At 37.9% G+C, this 23,168-nt stretch overlaps 3 protein-coding genes across 3 annotated transcripts; 1 reads left to right on the top strand and 2 right to left on the bottom strand.

The window, feature by feature from the left end:
* Window positions 1–4,608: 4,608 nt before the first annotated feature.
* Window positions 4,609–5,990, bottom strand: LOC128742092 (zinc finger protein OZF-like). The gene is made up of 2 exons (XM_053838307.1): window positions 5,845–5,990; window positions 4,609–5,789 (listed from the first exon to the last, which is right to left on the bottom strand). The coding sequence occupies exons 1-2, from the start codon at window positions 5,986–5,988 to the stop codon at window positions 4,611–4,613; spliced, it is 1,323 nt and encodes a 440-aa protein (XP_053694282.1). The 5' UTR covers window positions 5,989–5,990; the 3' UTR covers window positions 4,609–4,610.
* A 4,274-nt stretch (window positions 5,991–10,264) lies between these two features.
* Window positions 10,265–10,787, bottom strand: LOC128742096 (uncharacterized). The gene is made up of 3 exons (XM_053838310.1): window positions 10,706–10,787; window positions 10,425–10,646; window positions 10,265–10,358 (listed from the first exon to the last, which is right to left on the bottom strand). Exons 1-3 carry the CDS (start codon window positions 10,740–10,742, stop codon window positions 10,315–10,317), a joined length of 303 nt encoding a protein of 100 aa, XP_053694285.1. The 5' UTR covers window positions 10,743–10,787; the 3' UTR covers window positions 10,265–10,314.
* A 7,420-nt stretch (window positions 10,788–18,207) lies between these two features.
* Window positions 18,208–22,026, top strand: LOC128742087 (ubiquitin thioesterase trabid). The gene is made up of 6 exons (XM_053838298.1): window positions 18,208–18,363; window positions 18,501–18,798; window positions 19,079–20,524; window positions 20,642–21,098; window positions 21,149–21,297; window positions 21,365–22,026. Exons 2-6 carry the CDS (start codon window positions 18,590–18,592, stop codon window positions 21,381–21,383), a joined length of 2,280 nt encoding a protein of 759 aa, XP_053694273.1. The 5' UTR covers window positions 18,208–18,363; window positions 18,501–18,589; the 3' UTR covers window positions 21,384–22,026.
* The last annotated feature ends 1,142 nt before the right edge of the window (window positions 22,027–23,168 follow it).

The following is a 23,168-nucleotide window of genomic DNA, read 5'->3' on the forward strand; positions in this document are numbered from 1 at the left end:
AACAGTAAGTCAGCAGCGGAAAACTCGACCATCAGCGGCAGCGACAGCGGTACGTACCGGTTTTCAACCTCACCCACACCCACACACACATACACACCCCCAATAGAAAAGAATAAAATCAATAGTTTTTCCTATTTCCAATCTTTGCAACCTCCAAAACCAAATTATCACAATATCCCAAGCCAAGCAAGGTGAAAGTCGACTGCACGTTTGTTCGCGAAGCCCCTCTGATTACCCAGTAGTAAGCCGATCCTGGGACCATAGTCACAGGGTCTCTTGCTACTGAGCTTTCCCGGTACACAGTAAAGACACACCAAGGTACCAGTTACATAGTAGTAGTAGTAGTAGTAGTAGTAGTAGTAGTAGTAGTAGTAGTAGTAGTAGTAGTAGTAGTAGTAGTAGTAGTAGTAGTAGTAGTAGTAGTAGTAGTAGTAGTAGTAGTAGTAGTAGTAGTAGTAGTAGTAGTAGTAGTAGTAGTAGTAGTAGTAGTAGTAGTAGTAGTAGTAGTAGTAGTAGTAGTAGTAGTAGTAGTAGTAGTAGTAGTAGTAGTAGTAGTAGTAGTAGTAGTAGTAGTAGTAGTAGTAGTAGTAGTAGTAGTAGTAGTAGTAGTAGTAGTAGTAGTAGTAGTAGTAGTAGTAGTAGTAGTAGTAGTAGTAGTAGTAGTAGTAGTAGTAGTAGTAGTAGTAGTAGTAGTAGTAGTAGTAGTAGTAGTAGTAGTAGTAGTAGTAGTAGTAGTAGTAGTAGTAGTAGTAGTAGTAGTAGTAGTAGTAGTAGTAGTAGTAGTAGTAGTAGTAGTAGTAGTAGTAGTAGTAGTAGTAGTAGTAGTAGTAGTAGTAGTAGTAGTAGTAGTAGTAGTAGTAGTAGTAGTAGTAGTAGTAGTAGTAGTAGTAGTAGTAGTAGTAGTAGTAGTAGTAGTAGTAGTAGTAGTAGTAGTAGTAGTAGTAGTAGTAGTAGTAGTAGTAGTAGTAGTAGTAGTAGTAGTAGTAGTAGTAGTAGTAGTAGTAGTAGTAGTAGTAGTAGTAGTAGTAGTAGTAGTAGTAGTAGTAGTAGTAGTAGTAGTAGTAGTAGTAGTAGTAGTAGTAGTAGTAGTAGTAGTAGTAGTAGTAGTAGTAGTAGTAGTAGTAGTAGTAGTAGTAGTAGTAGTAGTAGTAGTAGTAGTAGTAGTAGTAGTAGTAGTAGTAGTAGTAGTAGTAGTAGTAGTAGTAGTAGTAGTAGTAGTAGTAGTAGTAGTAGTAGTAGTAGTAGTAGTAGTAGTAGGGGAAAGCCACCATCGCTTTAAAGACTTGCCAATGTATGTAGGTAGAATTACAGTAGATCCAAAAATGATTATCAAATGAATTTCACACTAATGCTGTTACAGACGGGCCAAAAGGGATTGGGCGGACCCACAAGCAGAGGCACTTGTGCGCATTCCTTGGTTATAAGAGTCGCCTTCCAGCATTACGATCCTTCCCAAGTAACAATTTCAGGCTGATCAAACGCCTTTATAGCTGATTTTATTCAACCTGTGGCAAATACGTTAGCAAAGTTGCCAAAAGCATTGAAATATTTTCCAAAAGTTGCGCCTACTATCCGCCATTAAGCACGCGAAAAGGTGGATACCCGACCATTGCCCAGGTCGAATTACTCCATTTCATAAATTTTAAAAGATTTTTAGGAAACTATAATGTGATAGCCCAATTTAGATGATCTTGGAATAGTTGTCGACCAACATTTGAAAAGGGCGGATAAGCCAACTGTCAAACAGAACGAGTGAGTTATTTTTTGCATGAGCAGCATAGGAAAATGAACTCTCACTCGTTCTGTTTGACAGTTGGCTTATCCGCCCTTTTCAAATGTTGGTCGACAGTTTTTCTCTTATACATGAGATATTATTCCACAGAAAAACGGACATAACATTCACTGTCCCGTTCTTGTTCGTTTGAACAGTAATTTAATATTTAGTGTGGGTTAGGAATGTCTCCGTATTCGTCAAAGTGGTGCTTTTTAACGAAAGAAGAGAAGGCTACTTATTAACTTATTAATAATTGCATGTCAGAGGGATATTCCATTTTTAAGTTGATATTTTGGAATGTCGATCACAAATGGTGCTAGTATCAATACTAAATATGCGTGACATTTTTTATCGAATTTTCTTCAAAGATTTATGTCTGTTTGTGATTGTACTAAGGGACCTGGCAATTGACCAAATCAAGGTGACGTCATCTGGCAGATACTGGCGCCCTTGTTTACAAACAGACCGCAGAGTTCAAAAAAGTTTCAGCTGTTTAAACGGCAAATTTGTTGTTTAAACCGAGTTTAAAGGGCATTAGGACTAAATTTAAAAGCCATTATGCCTGTAAAATGTTCAAAAACAAGCTACATTCGCTATAAGCGGAAAGGAAAGTTTTCCAAAATGTAAACAAGGGCGCCAGTATCTGTCAATTGACGGTATGATGATTTGGTCTATTATATTGTCAATTGCAAGGAAAATTGTACCATCCAAAGTGCGATATCGCTCATAAAAAGTGCTATTTTAGCTTAAATCGTTTCGGTGTCTTCGGCGCACTTTTTCGTTATCTTCCAAGCAATAAGTGCGCCTAAGAGACTGAAACGATTTAAGCTAAAATAGCACTTTTATGAGCGATTGCGTACTGATTGATTGGACAATTTTCCTTGCAATTGACAATACTAAGGAAAAAAGGTCAAAGGCCGAAGGATTCAATTCAACCTCCCGTTGCAAACAATCCGGATACTGTCAGCTATTCAGATATTTTAGGAAACATCAAAATATCAATGGTCAATTTCAACAGTTTGCAAGAAATTATTTTGAAAAACATAGTGGTATTTTTTGGCAGTTTCTTTAGCGGCAATTTAATTTAATGGAAGCTAATGAAAGCGCTAGCGCATTTAAAACCTGGCCAACGCACTACTCGCTGACTAAAATGTCTCGTATTAGCGGCACCCGCCTCTGTAATTACGGAAATCGTAAATTCAACTGGAAATCATATTTCTTGTTTGACAATATATTTTATGCTTGTGTTACTAATTGCGAAGACTGTAACAATCGGTTTTTTAAACATCCGGAATCGTTTTGGAACTGTTAAAATCAGGCAGGATGTTTATGAAAATTACCCGGCATAAAGAGAATGATTTATCCAGACCCGTAGGCGAGCACAATTTACCTCTATAACGGTTCATTTTGCATTGGCTGCCGATCGTGATAACAGCAACAGAGGTGGCACACGTCGCGCTACGCTATATCAATAAACCTATTCAGCATTGTGGTAGAAGGATAGAATCTCGAGCATAATCAATCAATGAACTGCACGACGGTCTAATAATCTGCAGACCGCAGAGCTACGACAATCTTATATGGTCTTCAAATCGGTGCAGCATGTCCTGGCAAAATTAAAAAGATCAGCTGTAAAAGCTTTTTTTAATCGTGTTATAGAACCACTCGCGTCTGTCGGCCTACTCAATTGTTAGATATATGTTGTCCTTACTCGCTGCCGGCCGTTCAGCACCACTAAGGGATAACTCCTAGATTCCTACTAGGCAGTACTATAGCCCCTCGCAGGGGCCGGCGCTTTCGATAGCGGGTCGCCGGTGAACACTCGCAGCCTGCGGCTGGCTCACCCTGAATCTTCAAGGAAACGTTAGGTGTACCGTAAAACGGGGTAACATTGATCAGTTCAGGAAAGTTGACAGTTGTTAATTTCACTTATTTATGAGGTTGGTTTAACTGATCAATGTTACCCCGGTGATCAATGTAAAACCCCGTTTTACGGTATTAGAAATTTACAAATCAATTTCTATCAACGGTCCTCATGTCGATTCAGAAGGTCCTGTTACAAATACAAAAACTAGCTGTAAAAGTTTTATTCTGAGACATCAAAGTGGCATTTTTTTTGGTTACAGGACGAGAGAAATGCCGAACAAAGTACTAGGAGCGAACTTCAACCAACACACATAGAAGGAACTTCAACCAATACACGTCTATTCAGACAGGAAGAAGATAATACAACAAATTGAGTCTTGAACACTTGAAACTGATTTTCGTAAAGGTTTTTCGGGAACTAGCATTCGAGAAACTGGTTTTCGGGAAACTAGTACTTTCCATAAACTGTATTTCGAGTAACTAGTGCTTCCAGGAAAACTGCTTTTCGGGAATTTAGTACATTCGAGGAACTAGTATATTCGGGGAAACCTCAATCGGGGAAACTGTTTTTGTGAAAACGGGTTTCGGGGAAAAGTCGTACAATCATTTTTGATCACCGAATTGTTCGGACTTCGACTTTTGTTTTGTGGTGAGTATTGCCCTTTTCTTTGGTAACAACGGTAACAACCGTGACAACACGCGCTGCTCACTTTTTTGATAGCTTGAAATCGTCGCACGCAGATAGAATCTGCTTGGCTGTATGTAAGTTACAGTATATATTATGCTTGTCTAGCACGTAAGCTATTGATTTACTTGACAAAATAAACAATTCTTGTCCCCGCGACGGTTATAATTCATTGCGTACGAAAGGTTGGGAAATTGACAATATTGAGTAAGAACTAAAATTATTCGAAAACAAACGTATAAGTCAATCAAATTTATTGAATTCAACTTGAGGAACCATTCACAATTATTCAGAGTCTAAGTTTCGGTTGCATATTGAATGACACTTCATATGACTGTTCAAAATAGATTTCAACTTGAAGGCTTTTGAACAAATTGGACATACGTGGTTTCGATCCTGCTTGTGTGTTACACTATGCGTGGTTAAATGCGCTTTCTCCCGAAAGCATCTTCCACAGATGTCGCATTTGAAAGGTTTTTCGCCTGTATGGATTTTCATATGTTTTTTCCGAAAACCAGAAGATGTAAACTTTTTTTCACAATAGAAACAGTTATACGGCTTTTCTTTTGTATGCGTTCGCGTATGTACTACATAAGTAGCTTGATTGTTGTAAATCTTTCCGCAATATTCGCAAATATATTGTTTGCTCTGTGTATATGCTTTGTAAGATTTTTGTTCAAACATTAACTCATGGTTTGGTTCTTCAGGAAGTAAATGTAACTGTTCATGACGTAAAAGATATTGTTCACATCGGTATGTAGCTGGGCATTTGGAACACTTGTACGACTGACCTATGTGAGTGGCCGCATGAGCTTGCAAATGAGTTTTTTGAGCAAATGAACTTCCACATAAAGTACAGGTAAAATTGCGAAGCCGATTGTGTATCTCTGAGATGTGTCTCCGCAAATTAGGGCGAGAACTAAATTCTTTTTTACATAATTTGCACGAAAATAATTTCGATACTCCAAGATGCCGACGTTGATGTTGCAAAAATGATGATCTTCTAGCCAACCACTTGTCACATATTTTACATCGAAAACGTCTTTTACCATGTGTTTTTACATGTGCCAAGTATTCATTTCTGCTAGGTAATACTTCATCACATGCTTCACAAATCAAACTTTCTACAGTTTGGTTTGTGTGATCGTGCGATAACTGGTTTTTAGAATCACTAATTGTTTCTGTAGTTTCAATGTAATCCTGCAAAAGTTCGCAATCGACTTGTTCAAAGTCTAAGTTGGACGAATTATCCTCACTTTTTACATGATTATTATTCTGATTTTGTGTTAAAAGTTCTGCGTTATCGTCGTCGTTCTCTGACTTTAGCGACAGCTCATCCTTTTTATTGTTAAGTCGTAGTTTCTCATCCGATTCCTCACATCTGCTTCGAAATGCGTAAGCAATCTCCAAGTCAGTGTAACATTGACTGCATATGTGATGGGGAAGATCATCATTTTCGGCAATCTGAAAAGAATAAAAATCATCTTTTACGATGCCAGCTGGAACTTCCATACGTTACCTGAACAGAAGCACAGAACTGGATTTTCGCTGCTATGTTGTGGTCCTCATTTAGAAATATGTTGATTAACAAATTGGACGAAGTACAAACACGACACATAAAGTTTTGACCGTTAAAGTCATATGAATCGTTGCTAAGTTCCATTATTTTCAAATGATTACAGGCCAAACTTATTTTTATTTAGACTGTGAACCACCCAATAGAAAATTTTGACAGATGCTGTTTTACGCATCTACCGACGAAATAGGATGCCGAAGAAATCAACCTATTAATCAACCGACTTCGTGATTGTCTCCGTCACCCGACGCTTTGGTATATTTAATCTGTTACCGTCGGGTAACGATTAAATCAGATGATGATCGGTTTACTCTGTACAGAAGGATCTTTTGACAGCTAAGTCTGATTGATTTTTGAACAAGGCCAGTTTACTTCTAATTTACTTGTTCTTTATTTGAATAGCTAGGTAAGTATCCATTACATAAAAAACAGCTGCATTGAATTTGTAACTTATTATCGCTATTTTAGTTGGAATTTCGCACTGAAAATTATCGTGCGACTATTTTTTCCTATCGGATTGTGGAGCCAGACAACGGAGATGGAGGTTAGGTCCAGTAACAAGCTGCTCTTGACTCGGTTTATATCTTTCTTAAAGGAACTCCGTCCGGATCTGCGCCGCCGTCAATGAGGCATGGAATCGAAAAGGTTCTGCGACAAGCTCATCTCGTTTGTCATGATGGGAACGGATTGGTTCTGCGAAGGAAATTGATCGATTGGCTTCATGAAGGATAAGCAGGTTAGTGAAATTAAACTATAGGAGTCAATATAAGTGTTCGTGTATGTTCCGAAGAAGAGAAAAATTTCTTCAATGAACAGCTTTTTTCGATTCCAATTAATTACCTTCTGATTGTTACAGATTGTCATCGCGCCGACGTCGCTCGTGCTATTTCAAGCAGTCTTCTCCGTTCAACTCGGTCTTGGGCCGCTGGTCGCCAATTCTCAGAAGTCGAAAGTCGCTTTTAAACTGGTCGAGCGATCCCGCACGGTGGGCATCTCTGTTCCTGAGGCAGGAGGAGTTGTTGAAGAGGGCCACTTTCAGGGCATTATTAGGAGCAGTTTTATTAGAATTAGGTTTGGTTCTATAGACTTCAATATAATGCTCAAATTGATCCATCTATTTTGTCTGTATTGATAAATTTTATGTTCCGAATAATCGACCTATTTCTTCTGGTTCCGTAGGTTACAAAATTTTCTCCATCGATTAATCCACCTATTTCGTATGATTTACGTATTTCGTCATGATTCCTCCACCAATTTGATCGGCTTTGGTAGGCAAGTTAACTACATACACCAATTAATCCACCTATTTCGTCGGTATATTGACAAATTTTATCTCCCGATTAATCAACCTATTTCGTTTGGTTCCATCAGACACCTCTATTTCATCACCCGACTAAACAGCCAATTTAGTCGGTTTTAGTCGATCGATTAAACATACCGACGAATCGGTAGATCGCCCTGTTAAACTCCCATAAGCGTCGTTGCAACAATCGGCCGATTCGTCGGGTCCAAAATCGGGTGATTCAGCCGACGCGAACCGACTAAATCGGAGGAAAAGTAGGGGGGATTTTTTATCGGGCATTCACGAAATTTTTAACTTCTTTTCTTAGTTAAAATTTGACAGTTCGATGGTTATTATTTAGGCACCTAGAGTGACTATATACAGAGTGGCGCCAAGTCATCCCAAATGTATGCAATGCGGTTTATCCACCCCGCTGTCACAAATGTCATTCCCATACATTTTTCGTGTAGCCAACATCTCATCTAGCCCACAACAAACTTTGCCTCGGACAAAATGTATTTGTGAGTAGCCCGCTCTAACTTCAGCCTCGGATGAATCTGTATTGGTAAGCTCCCGAACAAAGTTACTTTTTTGCTTTTTTTCTTTTTGTGTCGGACGTGTAGGAAGCGTAAAAAGATGTTAGCTACTTCTTTACCCTTCAGTTTCATACGCCTGGGTTTATCCTAGGGTTTTCTTTCTCTTTCCTGCATACGCGTTGGATAGGTTGTCTGCTCGATTGGAATGACACTGACAGATAATTATCATTCCAATTTTGACATTGTCGCCACTCTGTATATAGTCACTCTATAGGCACCAACTTTTCAATACGGCCAATCTGCAAAATTCAAGAGCAACATTTCAAATAGGCCGAAGTCCAAATTGACAGTTTCGAGAAAACTGATGATGAAATGTATGCATCTTTTTTTAATTCCTTATTTCATACAGATTGTTATATTTTAAAACAATTGTCGTATATCGCTGTAAAACAACAACAGTTTATTGTGTAATGTAACAACGGGAAATCAAAACATTGTATTGTTGCGAAATTTGCAAAAATATGCATTAGGCCATTTTCAAAACATTTTCAGCGAAGGGCCCTTTTCATAAGGCCGATTTGACTATCGATTGTTGTTGGGGCTTTTGACATGAGGCTTTTGTTTTCTGTCATTGGTGATATGACTTCGCTGTTGAGGCCGTTTTCATTCATTGTTTTGCATTTGGCCCATTTTTGTTTTTAATAAAAATCTCCAAAAACAGTGGCAAATACCTAAAAGATAAGTTTAGTATGTCCAAATATGGAAATTTACGTTAAATAAATATTTATAGAAGCAGTATGTATTGTTAAACGGTTAAACGAGGTTGTGTAACGGATTACGAGTGCAATGTGAATTTTCTTTATATCGTAGAAGTTGTTACAAATAACTAGTGTTCGACATCGGAACGAAAATTGAGGTCCGGGTTCCGGTCCGGTCCGGTAAAATTCGGCACGAATTTTCTTATTCCGACTTTATTCCGGTCCGATTTGGCTCTGTTCCAGTTCCGGAAGCTGAACAGAGCCAAATCGGCCCGGATTATTAGTCTTTATAGTCGGAATAACAAAGTTCGTGCAGCCTTTTAACCGGACAGGACCGGAACCCGGACTTCAATTTTCGTTCCGATGTCGAACACTACAAATAACTACATAGCATAAGCTTCTGTTCTGTTCGTTTGGCTGTAAAGACTCATAATATTCGTTCTTTTAGCCTATATGAGGACGTCCAGCAAGCGTTCCTGCCTATACTGTGGTTCGAACAGCACGCAACCGGAATTTGTCGGTGAAAATGCCACAAGCCCTCAGTACAGTGGACCCCCGTTCGTTTGAACGATTCCTCATGCAAACTAACGGGGTTACTTTTTAATTTGAACAACTGGTAACCCGAAATATGCTGAAACCTGTTTGAACTGGCCGCCCTGCTCTTTGTTATTGTTTTGGTGGTTTGTTTTAGTTGGCAGTTGCAAGTGCGAATATTGCATTTTCCGATCGGATTTCTATCTTAATCGTTAGGAAAACGAAATGTGAAACCGATTAAACACGCTAGGTAGATACAAACAAATCGTGTTTATGTGCATTGTCTGCATAAACAAATGATGTCATGTTGAGAATGACGTTTGAACCATTTTTAATTTGCACGTCGTGCAAACCAACGGGGTTCAAATTAAAAAGTGTTCAGATTAAAAATGGTTAAACGAACGGGGGTCCACGGTATTCCAAAAACCGCTCGGACTTGTGGTATTGTTTTGCTCGCTTTGGGCACGGTTATGCTTGCGTGGTATCCGGTAGAACAAATATTTGCTTTGAACCTACCGCGGGACGCCGTAAACGATACCGCAGGTACGGAAAAAGTTTTACTCCAACATTTGTTAAAAGTTTTTGTTCAGGAACACCAATCAGCGTTGTTCCCTAGTTGTACCGTTGTACCAATAAATCTGCCATGACCATTGCCAAAGTTATCGAAGATCTGTGTTAACTGGGTCAGAAGAATTGAAAGCATTGAAACATACCGAACTACAACAGGAACTAAATGCTCTCCAGGCACCGATTGACGCCTGAAGAAAATAGTCGAGTTGAACGAAGACGTTTTGCAAGCCTCCATACTGTGCGTCAGCGCAAAAAATAAACGAAATGCTTAGCGCTGAAAAGGTCATTGGACGTCAAAGAACTTGCTGCCAAAGTCACCGCACTGTGACTGTAACATTCATAGAAAAAAACAAAGAACTGTAATTGGTGAACAAAGACGCTCCGTTCCTAGTCCACCTAGCTACATAAAGGCACTTGATACTTTTTTGGCGATACTGTTATGATACAGATTTCGGAAGTCAAATTTGATATGGTGGATGCAATTCTGCAATTAGCTTGCCAGTTTTCCAATTTGCAATTTAATAAAATCGAATAAAAGCTTTCTAACCTATAAAGTTTACGATTTATCGGTAAAATTGAAAGAAATCATTATGTTAATAAACCTTCATTAACCTGTAATTTACTACAGACGATAAACAAATAAGAATGCGGTTATTCCAGTCCAGGAATGTATATTTTTCCTAGTCGTAGATAAGCCCAATCCTAATCGTAGGTGGGTCCATTAGAACGTAAATCACGTACCGGATATCGGCATTTCATAAATCCCGTCCATCATTTCTAAAAAGAAATAGTAAATCTGGTTATTTTCGTTTTCGTAAGCAACCGACCAAACCCTTTACCCACCGTGTTGGTTCCATACATGTTGATGACTTGATGTGCTGCTGCTGGTTGGCTTTGTTAAGCAACGACGGCAATCATCCGCAAGATCCGACTGTTCGGAATAACTAAGCTTTTCACAGATCGATGAACGGGCAACTCCGGAAAACTGCAAACGTACTTCTGCCAATATTTGAACACTAGGAACAAGATTGCCCGGTTGATAGTATGTAAATTGTTGGTGTGTAGCTGAGACGAAAAATTTATTTAGCTAAACTATACCGTGGTATGTATCTAACAAACTTTACCTTGATTTCGTTGTCGGCATCGAAAACAACACGACATACCTTTTTGAAATTCTCGAACAAAACTGTTTTTATACTTGTTTACCGTTAATTGACCATTGACCACTCGCCGGCTCCCCGCTGTGCGTGAAATTTCTTACAAAAAAAAGGGCCGAATGCAAAACCACACACAAACTGGCTTTAGGCTTTTTCTTGTAGAAGGGCCAAAGCACAAAATTGAAAACATGGTTGCCAATTGTTCATAAGGCTTTTTTAAAATTTTATTTTTAAGGCATATATAGTTTTCAAATAACTATGATGTTTAATATTACAAGAGCTTAAAGTTTAACCAAAAAACCAGTTTTTTTACATTTTGCACTTGGGCCCTATTGAAATGTTGCTCTTGAAACTGTGATGAAAAGTGTGCTACTGATAATATCGCTAGTAATCTTATATCGATAATACCATCAAACTTTATCGTCACGGAAAAGTATCGAAAATTGGAGGGTTTACAATGAAATCTTCTTCTTGGCTTGTTATTATTTTAACATTTTTGTTCTATTTCTTACGTATTTTTGCTTATACTGTCATATTATCGTTATTAATAACGATAAGAAAACTTTATCAATCGTTATAGATTTTGATCGGCATTTCCCATCATTACAACTCTCCCATCTGAGCTGACATTTGATTTAGCAGTGGCGCCAGTACCAGTTGTAGGAAAAGCAAATAGTATTTAATTTTTCATTTATTTCATATATGCTGCATATTTGTTCAAATTATGAATTATGCGCGGAATTATGTATTTAGAAACTATTTTTATATTATTCGTAGCGTCGATAACAACTCTACGTAAGCATTAGAATTCAAATAGGAATCAACCAAGATTCATGGGTTTTCACCACGAAATTTTGGCAACTTTTCTCACCTACAAAATGTGTGACTGAACAAGTGTGCTCAAAATCCAACTTTCAATGCAAAGGGCAATATATTGTGCTTTGCAAGAAATCTTTTCATTCTCGGAAAGTTCATAGCAAGCTGTCAAAATAATTCTGTATTGAGCGAAGCTGACGAATTTTCGTTAATTGAATATCGATATTTTTCACATATCGATACGTATACTCAGCTGAGAGCATAATCAGCAAAAATGCTCGCATCACGTGACGATCTGCATTTTACATTTGTTTTATAACACTCCGTTTGACTTGTTTTATAACGTGTTAACATTTACAAAGCTGTTATATGCATGCCGCAATTAACTATTTCGAAAAAAAACTATCGAGATTTCGTCCACGAATATCGGTACCAGTTATATCGATACATTATCGCCCAATGCTGACCTCGCCAAATATTGAAGGATGTGCTTTTGTCCAAAGCTGCCATACAAATAGATTAATTTCTATTGTTTAGATATTTGCAACCCCATTCCGTACTTCTTAAATTTTGTTACTATATTTACACATATTTTTATACTTATGATATTCAATGAATTTATATAATACATATTTTTGAATGTAAGATGCTAAAAGACATTTTTTTATGTAGTTTTAGTTGCTAAAGCATCAGTAACAATTGCACATATAAACCAAAAAATATTTGGCCACCTTTCCTTGTTCTCGTTGCGGTGATTGACGATGCGGGTTACCGCTGCAACAGGATGAAAATTTATGTAAATAACCGCAATATTTGTAATTAGAAATGTGCGATGATTAAACTTATTCGAGTGAAATAAAAATAATTAATCTCAAATAGTTTTAGGTTCTGCTGGTTTGATCACCAGAAATTTAATCAAAAAAAATCATTTCGTGGCCAGAAGCATGCACGCAGAACTTGTTAACAACTAAAGTTACTTCAGAACTTCATGTAGCATCCTATAGCTTTGAAGTATCTATGAAGTACTCACAGCACTTTTTAAAGCATTTAGTTCCACGTATACTTGATATACACTACTAATCAGCAAGAAAGTTCCACGGAACTGAATTTGAACTAATTGTGAACTTTCGAGTTCGCGTGTCAAGTAATATTTGAACTTTTGGTTGCTTGGGGAGTTGCATTCTTTGTCAGCAAACGTAAGCGACCACCTCTCGGTCGTCGTACGAAATGCTAACAGCGAATTTTTTAAGCCGCTTAACGCGAAAATGGCAGAATCATTCCATCGTATCGAAGAAAAAATATCAGAAAACGTGAATGACACTATTGTAGCAGAAATCCAAAGACACACAAATAAACTTTTGGAAAAGCATTTTGGAAACGCTTTTGCTACACTTGAATCAAAAATTGACGCAATTGAATCATCAATTGAAGCCTCGTCAATTAGTAAGCTCAATTGTAGTATTGCAGCAAAAGAAGTACTAGACGAACTAAAAGTACTCTCTGCTGAAACCTCCAAAATGCATACAACACCAGTATCCGTCAATCACCTTAGTCTTTCTGAAGAGATGGAACGATCACTGCATCCGTCCGCACCTGTAAATGACGCGAAAAATGACCCATCACAAAATTCCGGCTGGCGTATAGTAGGCAGCAAAAAAATCTGGAAAGCTGACTGGAGTTCTTTTGATTCCAGGCAACGAACCCGCCGCTTTCAAGAAAAACAGGCAGAAATTGCAGCGCGAAGACGCAGACAACAACGTAGACGACAGCGTAAAAATTCGGACAACATCAATAATAACACACGTCACAATCATCACAATAACACTCAGCACAATAGCGAACACCGCAATGTCAGTAATAATATCTACAGTAGCAACGACTATGACAACACCAACAACAATATCCATAGAACTGTCGAAAGCAATCAGCCAATGCTTCCAAAAAATTATGCATTACCTCTGGACAAGGACCTGCTGGCAGCTGCAAAACTTCAATTTTCTGGACCACCAACAACGGACATAACATCCAAATTCATAAATTTCCAAAAAGGCGAAACAATTAATCCATATAGAACCGAAAACCAGACTAACACCACCCTGAACGAAAACGGAAATAACAACGCCAGCAATAACAATACCTCACACCCAGCTCCAGCACCTCCTCAAGACAGTCTATTTGAATGCGACCCAATGCGTCCACCTATAGTCCGGCTCACTCAGCAGTCAACAAACGGCGACGGGCGCTTTCTGAAAGCTAGACTGCGCGACCCAAAAATAATGAAAATCGTCCGCCTGTACTTGGCATATATGAAAGACCAGCAGCCGTCAGTCTGTATAGAAGGACTAACATCAACCAGCATTCGAATGCTTTTGGCATCCGAAGGACTCCCGACGTCTCCCGAACATCTAAAGCGCATCTTTCTAGAAGTCTACCAGGAATATGGACTTTTACCGCCGGAAGCAGAAGCTGACTTGCAGTCGTACAGACAATTTTTAGTAAGCGAACGAACTCACCGCCTTCAGCAATTGCGCGAAAGTAACAATAAATTTTCGACAAGCGTTGTACCGTCACGTAAATCTTACAACGCGAATTTTCTCTACCATTGACGCACAACACGGAAGAATTTGAATCACCAAACGACGACGCCCAGTCTAATGAAGAAGAAATTTTATCGACGCGCTCTTTGGAGCTAGTAAACGTAAATGTAAGTAGTAATAATTTTCCAAAAATTTCTTCTGCACTAAAACAGAATGCGGCTGAAATTCTTGTGTATTGCCAGAATTTCAACCGCATGAAAAGTCCAGCCAAAATGAAGGAAATTCATCAAAATGTAATATCATCTTCTTTCAAAGTCATTCTTGGAACCGAAAGTAGCTGGGACGAAAGCGTCAAAAGCGAAGAAATTTTTGGAAATCTATTTAACGTATTCCGGCACGACCGTAATTTGTGTTTAAGTCAGAAAAAATCTGGAGGAGGTGTCCTCATAGCTATAAACTCTGACTTTACTTCGGAAGAAATAATTACTAGAAAGCACATCGAATTTGAAAATATATGGGCCAAAGCAACCATATACGGCGAAGTACACATTTTTTCAGCCGTGTACTTTCCTCCCGAATATGCTAATAAACAGTCTTATGAACTATTTTTCGAAGCAGTAGAAGACATTATTTCAAATATGGAACCCGAAGTAAAACTACATATTTACGGCGACTTCAATCAGCGCAATGTGGACTTCATTGTAGACATTGACAATGAATCCATTTTGCTTCCAGTAGTAGGCGAAAATGAAACATTGCATTACATTTTTGACAAAATTTCACAATTTGGCTTGCATCAAATAAATTCAGTCAAAAATAGTCAAAATGTTTATTTGGACTTACTTTTTACAAACTGCACAGACGACTTTGCTGTAAATGCTTCACTGTCTCCCTTATGGAAGAATGAAGCATTTCACACAGCAATCGAATACTCAATTTTCACACACAATAGCGCTTACCCTACTGACTTGGAATATGAAGAAGTGCCGGAATATAACAAAGCAAATTTTATAGAAATTAAGCGTAGACTATGTACAACAGAATGGCAACATGTGTTTTGTACTGAAGGAAATGTCGACTATGAAACAGAAAAATTCATCCTTTTCTTGAAGTGCCTTTTACACGAAACTGTACCAATGAAAAGAAGAAGACGAAGTAAACATAGTAAATGGCCTGTGTGGTTCAACCCACATCTAAAAAATCTTAAAAATAGAAAACAAAAAGCACACAAAAAATTCAAAAACGAAAACAATACCATTAACTTGAATAATTATCTCAATATTAGCGAAGAACTCAACTCGGCCACTAAAATCGCGTATGAAGAATATAATAGTAAAGTCGAAAATGAAGTCAAATCATGCCCAAAAAATTTCTTTAACTATGTAAATACTAAATTGAAAAGTAGTAATTTCCCATCCCAAATGAAACTTGACGGGCTTATTGGAAATAATACTAATGAAATCTGCAACCTTTTCGCAAATTTCTTTCAAGAAGTATATACAACATTTACTGAAGAAGACCGCGACCAAGAATATTTCTCATTTATCCCCGAATTTTCTAACGACATATCTGTCTCTCAACTATCAGAAATTGACGTATTTGAAGCACTCAAAGGCTTGAATGCGTCAAAAGGGCCGGGGCCTGACGGAATAGCACCCATATTTCTCAAAAACCTGGCCGAAGAACTTGCTACACCATTACAACGCCTATTTAACATGTCTCTGAAAAATGGAAAATTCCCGAAAATATGGAAATCTTCGTATTTAGTCCCTATCTTCAAATCAGGAACAAAATCAGACATCCGAAACTACCGTGGAATTGCTATTATCTCTTGCATTCCTAAACTATTTGAATCAATTATAAATGAAAAAATTTTTCAACAAGTAAAACACAAAATTACAAGTCAGCAACACGGCTTTTTTAAAGGCCGCTCTACTGCCTCAAATCTTCTGGAATTTGTAGCTTTTACTCTTAATGCAATGGACAGTGGCAACCACGTAGAAGCTATTTACACGGACTTTAGTAAGGCATTTGACAGAATAGACATACCATTATTAATCTTCAAATTAGGCAAAATTGGAATAGAACCGAAGCTCTTGAAATGGCTTCAATCATATTTAACGGAACGTAAACAAATTGTTCGCTTTCAAAATGCCCTCTCGGACCCTATTCAAGTCACCTCTGGGGTTCCCCAAGGTTCCCACTTAGGGTCACTTCTTTTCATTTTGCACGTAAATGACATTTCCTACATACTTAACCACTCAAAAGTACTTGTATATGCAGACGACATGAAAATATATATGGAAATAAAAAATGCCCATGACGTCGCAGTATTTCAGAATGAAGTCAATGTATTCAACACTTGGTGCAACAAATCTTTACTAAACCTCAATGTAAAAAAATGTAACTCAATAGCATTTAGCAGGAAAATTCAAACTCCCTCTATTGACATATACTTAGGAAACAATATTGTACCAAAATGTAAAATTGTAAGGGATCTAGGAGTAATCTTAGACTCAAAACTAACATTTACAGAACATTACAATACCATTATTAACAAAGCAAATAGAATGCTGGGCTTTATCAAACGCTTCAGTCATAATTTCAAAGACCCATACACAATAAAACTTTTATACATTACATATGTAAGACCTATTCTGGAATATTGCAATATTGTATGGCACCCACAGACCTCGTTACACGAAGGACGCATTGAATCTGTTCAGAAACAATTTCTACTATACGCGCTTCGAAAACTTAACTGGACAGTATTTCCATTACCATCTTATGAAGCGCGCTGCATGCTTATCCATATACAAACACTTAAAGAACGTCGCGAACAAGCAATGCTTTACTTTATCAATGACATTATTTCTCAACGCATCCAGTCCGCAGATTTGCTTGCTCAATTAAACTTTTATGCGCCGAGTCGTAACCTTAGAACTAGAAAAATATTTATGGAAAAATCATATAAAACCAATTATGCGAAAAATGGACCAGTCAATAACATGATGCGTCTTTATAATCAAAATTGCGAAAGAATTGACATCACTATGTCCAGAATCCAAATTAAACTACGACTTAGCCATAGGAATAATGTATAGTATATAAGTAAACATTGTAATAATATTATTGTATGTAGTCTACAAATGCTTGACGAATAAAACAACAATAAAACAACAGCATCAGAGTAGCATATAAGCACAGAGAACAGATTAACAGGCTCGAAGAAGGTAATCGATTTTGTGTGTATAAAATCTGTCGGTAGCACACTCCAGAAATAGTTTGCCAAACGCATCAAAAATATTCATGTATTTTTATCAATATTTCTTTGTGCTGGAGTTACATAGCAGCGATGGCAGCGACACCAAGATTTAGTTTGCCACTTACTGCTCGAGGGGTGCTCTATTGAAGGATTACTCGTAAATTACATAAAAACCTTTAACACACTTTTTGTCAATTACCTGATGGTAGTCTGTTCTCTGTGGTTTTAGCACGGTTACCGGAGCGATGCGTGCTTTCATATAAGTATGGACACAATGCATACGGGTTTTACTACGATGCAGAAATTTGACGGACAACCCATGGAAAAACTGTCAAATTGCCGCAACGTAGTAAAATCCGTATGCAATGTGTCTGGCTGGGCCTTTATTCGAACACGCGCATCTGCGCCGTCTCCATTATGTTGCAGCCCCAAGAACAGCCCTGAAGACTTTTGTGCATGTACACTCAAAATATTCTGCACATAACTAATAGTAAATTTCCATATGAAATTCCCTATTGTTATCATGAGCCGCATATAAACACAATCCTCCCAGAAATACACATAAAAATTATACGCATATGAATAGTATGTGCAATTATACACATAAAAAATATACGCATATGAATAGTATGTGCAAAAGTTTCGCGTATCCATAAATTATAACTGTTTGCCACATAAAGTTCATTAACTGGGCACATTGCAAAAATCTATGTGTGGGACCCATAAAAACTATACGAAAAGTTTTCTCAGTGTATATTTTTTACATTTTAGTACTGTTCGTTCTAAACTTACGTAAAACTGTCAAGAGAAGAAAATTTTTTATGTTGCTCGTTAGTTAAGACACGGTGAAGACGAAATTTGCTTAAACATCAAGATGGAGATTAAAATTTAGCAAAGTTCAACGCGATTATGAGTCTTTCCGGGATATTTTTTAATATTTTAGGAAAGTTTAACCGCGATTGAAATAAAGCTACGACAACGGCTCAGGCAACAACCAAATTTTCTTTGTGAGTAATCTCAAATCAAACGCTACAGTGAGCTCAGAGTGCACTCAAGCTTTTTACAAATGCAATAGTAAATAGAGTAGCATTTGGTGAAATATTTTGCAATTGCATCGTGTATAATGTTTTTTCTTCAATTATAGAAATAGTTAAAGGACAATAAATGTCTTTTCGAGGTTTTTGCTGGTGCCAGCAACAAACGCAGTGAGCTGCAACCCATTTCAGTGAAATTATGTCTGAATATTCTAATTCGTCAAGCTCCCGAAAGGATGATACCGAAAAAACTCAAGACGAGCAACAATCGCCCGTTTGTTCGCAACAGGCTGAACTACAGAAGGCAAAATGGATATGCGAGTATTGCACATACGAAAACTATCCTCAATCATTAAAGTGTACAATGTGCAAAGGACAGAAACCATTACTAAATGAGGATATTTTCAGGTGAGATTGGTTTTTATACTTTTGTGAATAAAAAAAAAGTTTCAACATTCATGGAATCATTTTGTGTCGATGTCGAGTCTTAGCAAAAGAAGCTCTTGTAAATTAAACCGATCACAGATTAGTCACTGATTTGCAAAACCACTGGTTTATACACATAGCACATCATATTGGTTAAATGTTTTACGAAAATTTCGTTGCATATCGCATAGAAACACAAATTTATTACATAAATATGTATATAAAAAGTTATTAATGAAACATGTAACAATTTGTTTTACAGACTTAGTCCTACACAGCAGCTTAATACAACAAGAAGATCTACGTCTAACCTTGCCAGTGGACCATCAAAAATGTCCCCGAGGCATGACGACAGTATTAATGAAGGTAGTCAAAAGTGGATCTGCAATGTGTGTACTTACCATAACCTACTTCAATCTCGGCGTTGCTTACAATGCAACAGCAAGTGGGAAAGCGAGGTGTTTACGAAGTCGTTTACCCAAAAATCTCAGTCCCAAAAAGCATCTCCGCCAAAAGTGATATCGGAATATGAAAGCTTGAGCGACCAGCTAAACGCAATGAACATTTTCCGCAGTTCTGGGGAAGATGATGTGGTTGATCTATTTTCACCCAGTAGCGGGTGCGCTAGGAGAAAACGAAACAATTCTCCCGCTAACATTGATTCGCCAAGCGTGGATCGGGCAATAGATCGTTCAAAAGATTACTATTCCGGTGTAGGCAGCGAAGATGTGAAGGTCCAATCCCCGACCGCAGTTTCGCCGATGAATAGCAGCAGCCGTATTACAACTAACACGGGAAAATGGTTTTGTTCAGTATGCACCTACGAAAACTGGCCGAAATCGTTAAAATGTTCAATGTGCTTACATCCACGTGAAACAAACAGTGGCCGTACTAGTCAAGCATCTGCGAGGCACTCACCAGATCACGATGAGAATGTAGCCAGTAATATTGTGGTAAACAATAAGCGCAACCAACAGCTGGTTCGTGACTTAGATCCAATGAATAATCATGATGTGTATCAGCAAGAACGGTATATGCGACAGCTTAGAAGACAACCTGACTGGCAGTGGCTTAATGCTTGTATTGGGATTGCGGAAAACAATGTCGGAGCAGTGGAAACATATTTGGGTTGCGGTGGTGATCCGAGTCGTGCTCTTACTCCTGCTGAAGTTAGCCTGCTCAATCATAACAACATAGCTTTCGATGTTGGCCACACGCTAATCCATCTGGCAATTCGTTTTCATCGTGACGAGATGCTTCCGTTACTATTGGCTCAAATTTCTGGTTCGGGACCAGGTATCAAAAGAGTACCTTCATATGTAGCTCCTGATCTTGCAAGCGACATCAGGCGTCATTTCGCTCTTTCATTGTGTATTCGAAAAGTTGCATTCAACTGCCAGTATGTGAATGAACATGCAACCTTTTCGCTTCCTGCTGATATTGAAGAACTGCCACTGGCATTACAAGAACAGCTTTATGAGGAATTGCTTGACCGTGATGCTCAAAAGCAACTGGAGATGCCTCCGCCGGCACTCAATTGGTCACTGGAAATCACTGACCGCCTGGGCTCTCGTTTAATGGTGCTATGGAATCGAAGCGCCGGTGATTGCTTGTTAGATTCTGCTATGCAGGCAACATGGGGTGTATTTGACCGTGATAATACGTTGAGGAGAGCTCTCGCTGATAGTCTGCACCAGTGTGGTCATTTGTAAGTAGTTACTCTTAGTTTATGAGTTCATTAACATAAGAAATACTCCACCCTTTTTGTTATTTGTTGTTGATGTTATTGCGTTTTTAGTAACTTTTTATAAAAATATGTTTGCAGTTTCTATCCGCGTTGGAAAGAAAACGAAATTATTCAAGCTGCGCTGTTGCATTACACAGTATCTGAAACGCAACTGGAAGAAGATTGGAGCACTCTTCTTTCGCTAGCTAGTCAGCCTGGAGCGTCACTTGAACAGCTGCATATTTTCACTCTAGCGCACATTCTTCGTAGGCCTATTATTGTGTATGGGGTTAAGTACGTGAAAAGTTTTCGTGGTGAAGACATCGGATATGCACGGTTTGAGGGAGTTTACCTACCTCTTCTATGGGAGCAAGGTTTTTGTCTAAGCTCACCGATAGCCTTGGGGTATACTAGAGGTCATTTCAGTGCTTTGGTGCCGACAGAGCCATATTCACGTATTGACGCAGCCAGGGATGACAGAGAAGATATTACATTCTTACCGCTGATGGATTGTGAATCGAAGCTATTGCCTGTTCATTTTTTGAATAACAATGAAGTATGTTAAAACCACCACGTTGTACGATTGTTACTCAATATTCCTTTTAGATTGGCCAAGAGGAAACCATTATGCGCCAGTGGCTAGATGTATGTGAAACTGAAGGAGGTTTACTGGTTGCGCAACAGAAACTTCACAAACGTCCGCTTTTAGTAGCCCAAATGTTAGAGGAATGGCTCAACCATTATCGGAGAATAGCGTATGTGTTTTATGCCTACAGATACTTGTTCCATAACTATAACTTTTTATCCAATTATTCTTTGTAGAATTTCGAGGCTTTTTTAAATATCGCGTTTACTGAGTTATTAAGACCTTTCGAACATACCAGTAATTTTAACAAATCGAACGGCTTCACACGAAATCTGCTTCAACCGTATATGTGCATTGTTTGCAGAAGATTAATGATAAATCATGTATAAAACCAACTACATCACGTCGCATACATCAGCACGTCATCGAACGAACATAGAACGTCAATTAACAAACTTAATCTCTCGTATTGCGCTATCAGTGAACAACCAGAATTGAATATAAGCACAAAATTAGTTCTATAAAATTGTCGAGCCAGCACTGTTCGCATCGATTAGCACGACATATTTCGAAAAATCTCCTTCATCAGTTATCCATGAGCCCGCGAGAACCCATGGATTCCCACCAACTAGGCCGGAGCATGAATGAATAAAGCACAGTAGTGATTTTAAAAAGAGCTAAAATTATGATGCACTAGTACTTTATCAATTTGAAAAATTGCATAAATACCAAGCCAGGATTGATACAATCTACAAAATCAAGTGGCTCTGTTATGTTTGTTAAGTTTTAAAAAATTTAATAGTTTTTCTTGGGATTCAACTTGGGTTTGTACATATTTCCATTTCATTAATTTTTAGGTAAGTTGTCTTTACGCAAGAATAAAATGAAAACAAATAAAATATCGTTTAATTTGAACTCATTGCCATTGATTTACGCTTTGCTATTATGTATTGTTTACTATCACTGTCCTTCTTGTGCTTATTAAAAAGAAATAAATCAAATAATCAAGTATATTTTATTAACGATGTTACGTTAATATGAATCGTAATGCAAACGTTGCAATTCTTTACGTGTTCTTTTGTTTCAGTTAATATCTATCCAATCTCAAAATCTCGTTTTGGCTCCAGCTCGTTCTTTCCTTTTTGTACATTTATTATAGTCAACACTCAACAGATAAAATATAATCCTAATGACAAATGTCTAATTAAAACATATCCCAGTAAACCACTTGGTTTGTATATCTCGATTGCAACTGAGAAACACGACATCATATCTGAACGAAAAAGTTATATTTCACGTCAGATAAGAGCATATATGTCCCAAAGTGGAGGCAATATACGTGCGAAAATTTTGACGATTATTTTTAATTATATCTTGCATTTTATACAGCGGTTTTTATAACACGCAACTTAATACTCCTGAATGTATGAGATATAACTAAATATTGCAATCATCTATACTGCTTTATCATTTACAGTCATGAGTTGTATATGAGGACACGCACGACTGCAAAACAACTTATTGTTCACTTTGTTTTGACATACTCTAATCATTTTAAATTGACATGAAAACGATTTAATGTGAACTTTCTATTACGATCTTTTTTTATCTGGGATATGAACTAACCTAGCACAAAAATCTTTGAAAACAAATATTAAAAACCCGGCACATACTAAGCACTGGTTCGTGTAACCCATATTGCATATCTAGTATTGCTATCTAGGCGACTAAGCAATTCAGGACAATCGATATTTCCATGAAGGAGATCGCCGACGAAACACGCCTTAGCCACATTGCGCCTTTCTTCCAGCGGTTCTAAATTAATCAGCTTGCAACGACTTTCGTAACTCGGCAGGTTACGTAGGTCACGCCAGCGTAGGTGTCGCAGAGCAAACCTAATAAATTTCCGCTGAACTGCTTCAATCCGATGAATTGCATTTTGGTAAAAATGTGACCAAACAATGGAGGAGTATTCCAGCATAGGACGAACCAGCGAGCAATAAAGAGATTTTAAGCAATATACATCCTTGAAGCTTTTAG

Source organism: Sabethes cyaneus, chromosome 3, assembly GCF_943734655.1.
Source record: "Sabethes cyaneus chromosome 3, idSabCyanKW18_F2, whole genome shotgun sequence".
Classification (NCBI taxonomy): Eukaryota; Metazoa; Arthropoda; class Insecta; order Diptera; family Culicidae; genus Sabethes; species Sabethes cyaneus.

What these genes read in the sequence shown, in the direction of transcription:
- LOC128742092 (XM_053838307.1), bottom strand. Translation starts at nt 5,988, where the DNA reads ATGGAACTTAGCAACGATTCATATGACTTTAACGGTCAAAACTTTATG. An exon ending in AGTTCTGTGCTTCTGTTCAG is followed by an intron (nt 5,790 to 5,844) that starts GTAACGTATGGA and finishes TATTCTTTTCAG; the next exon opens with ATTGCCGAAAATGATGATCT.
- LOC128742087 (XM_053838298.1), top strand. Translation starts at nt 18,590, where the DNA reads ATGTCTGAATATTCTAATTCGTCAAGCTCCCGAAAGGATGATACCGAA. An exon ending in CTAAATGAGGATATTTTCAG is followed by an intron (nt 18,799 to 19,078) that starts GTGAGATTGGTT and finishes TTTGTTTTACAG; the next exon opens with ACTTAGTCCTACACAGCAGC. An exon ending in ATTTTTTGAATAACAATGAA is followed by an intron (nt 21,099 to 21,148) that starts GTATGTTAAAAC and finishes TATTCCTTTTAG; the next exon opens with ATTGGCCAAGAGGAAACCAT.
- LOC128742096 (XM_053838310.1), bottom strand. Translation starts at nt 10,742, where the DNA reads ATGTCGTGTTGTTTTCGATGCCGACAACGAAATCAAG. An exon ending in ATGCCGACAACGAAATCAAG is followed by an intron (nt 10,647 to 10,705) that starts GTAAAGTTTGTT and finishes TTTTCGTCTCAG; the next exon opens with CTACACACCAACAATTTACA. An exon ending in ACATGTATGGAACCAACACG is followed by an intron (nt 10,359 to 10,424) that starts GTGGGTAAAGGG and finishes ATTTCTTTTTAG; the next exon opens with AAATGATGGACGGGATTTAT.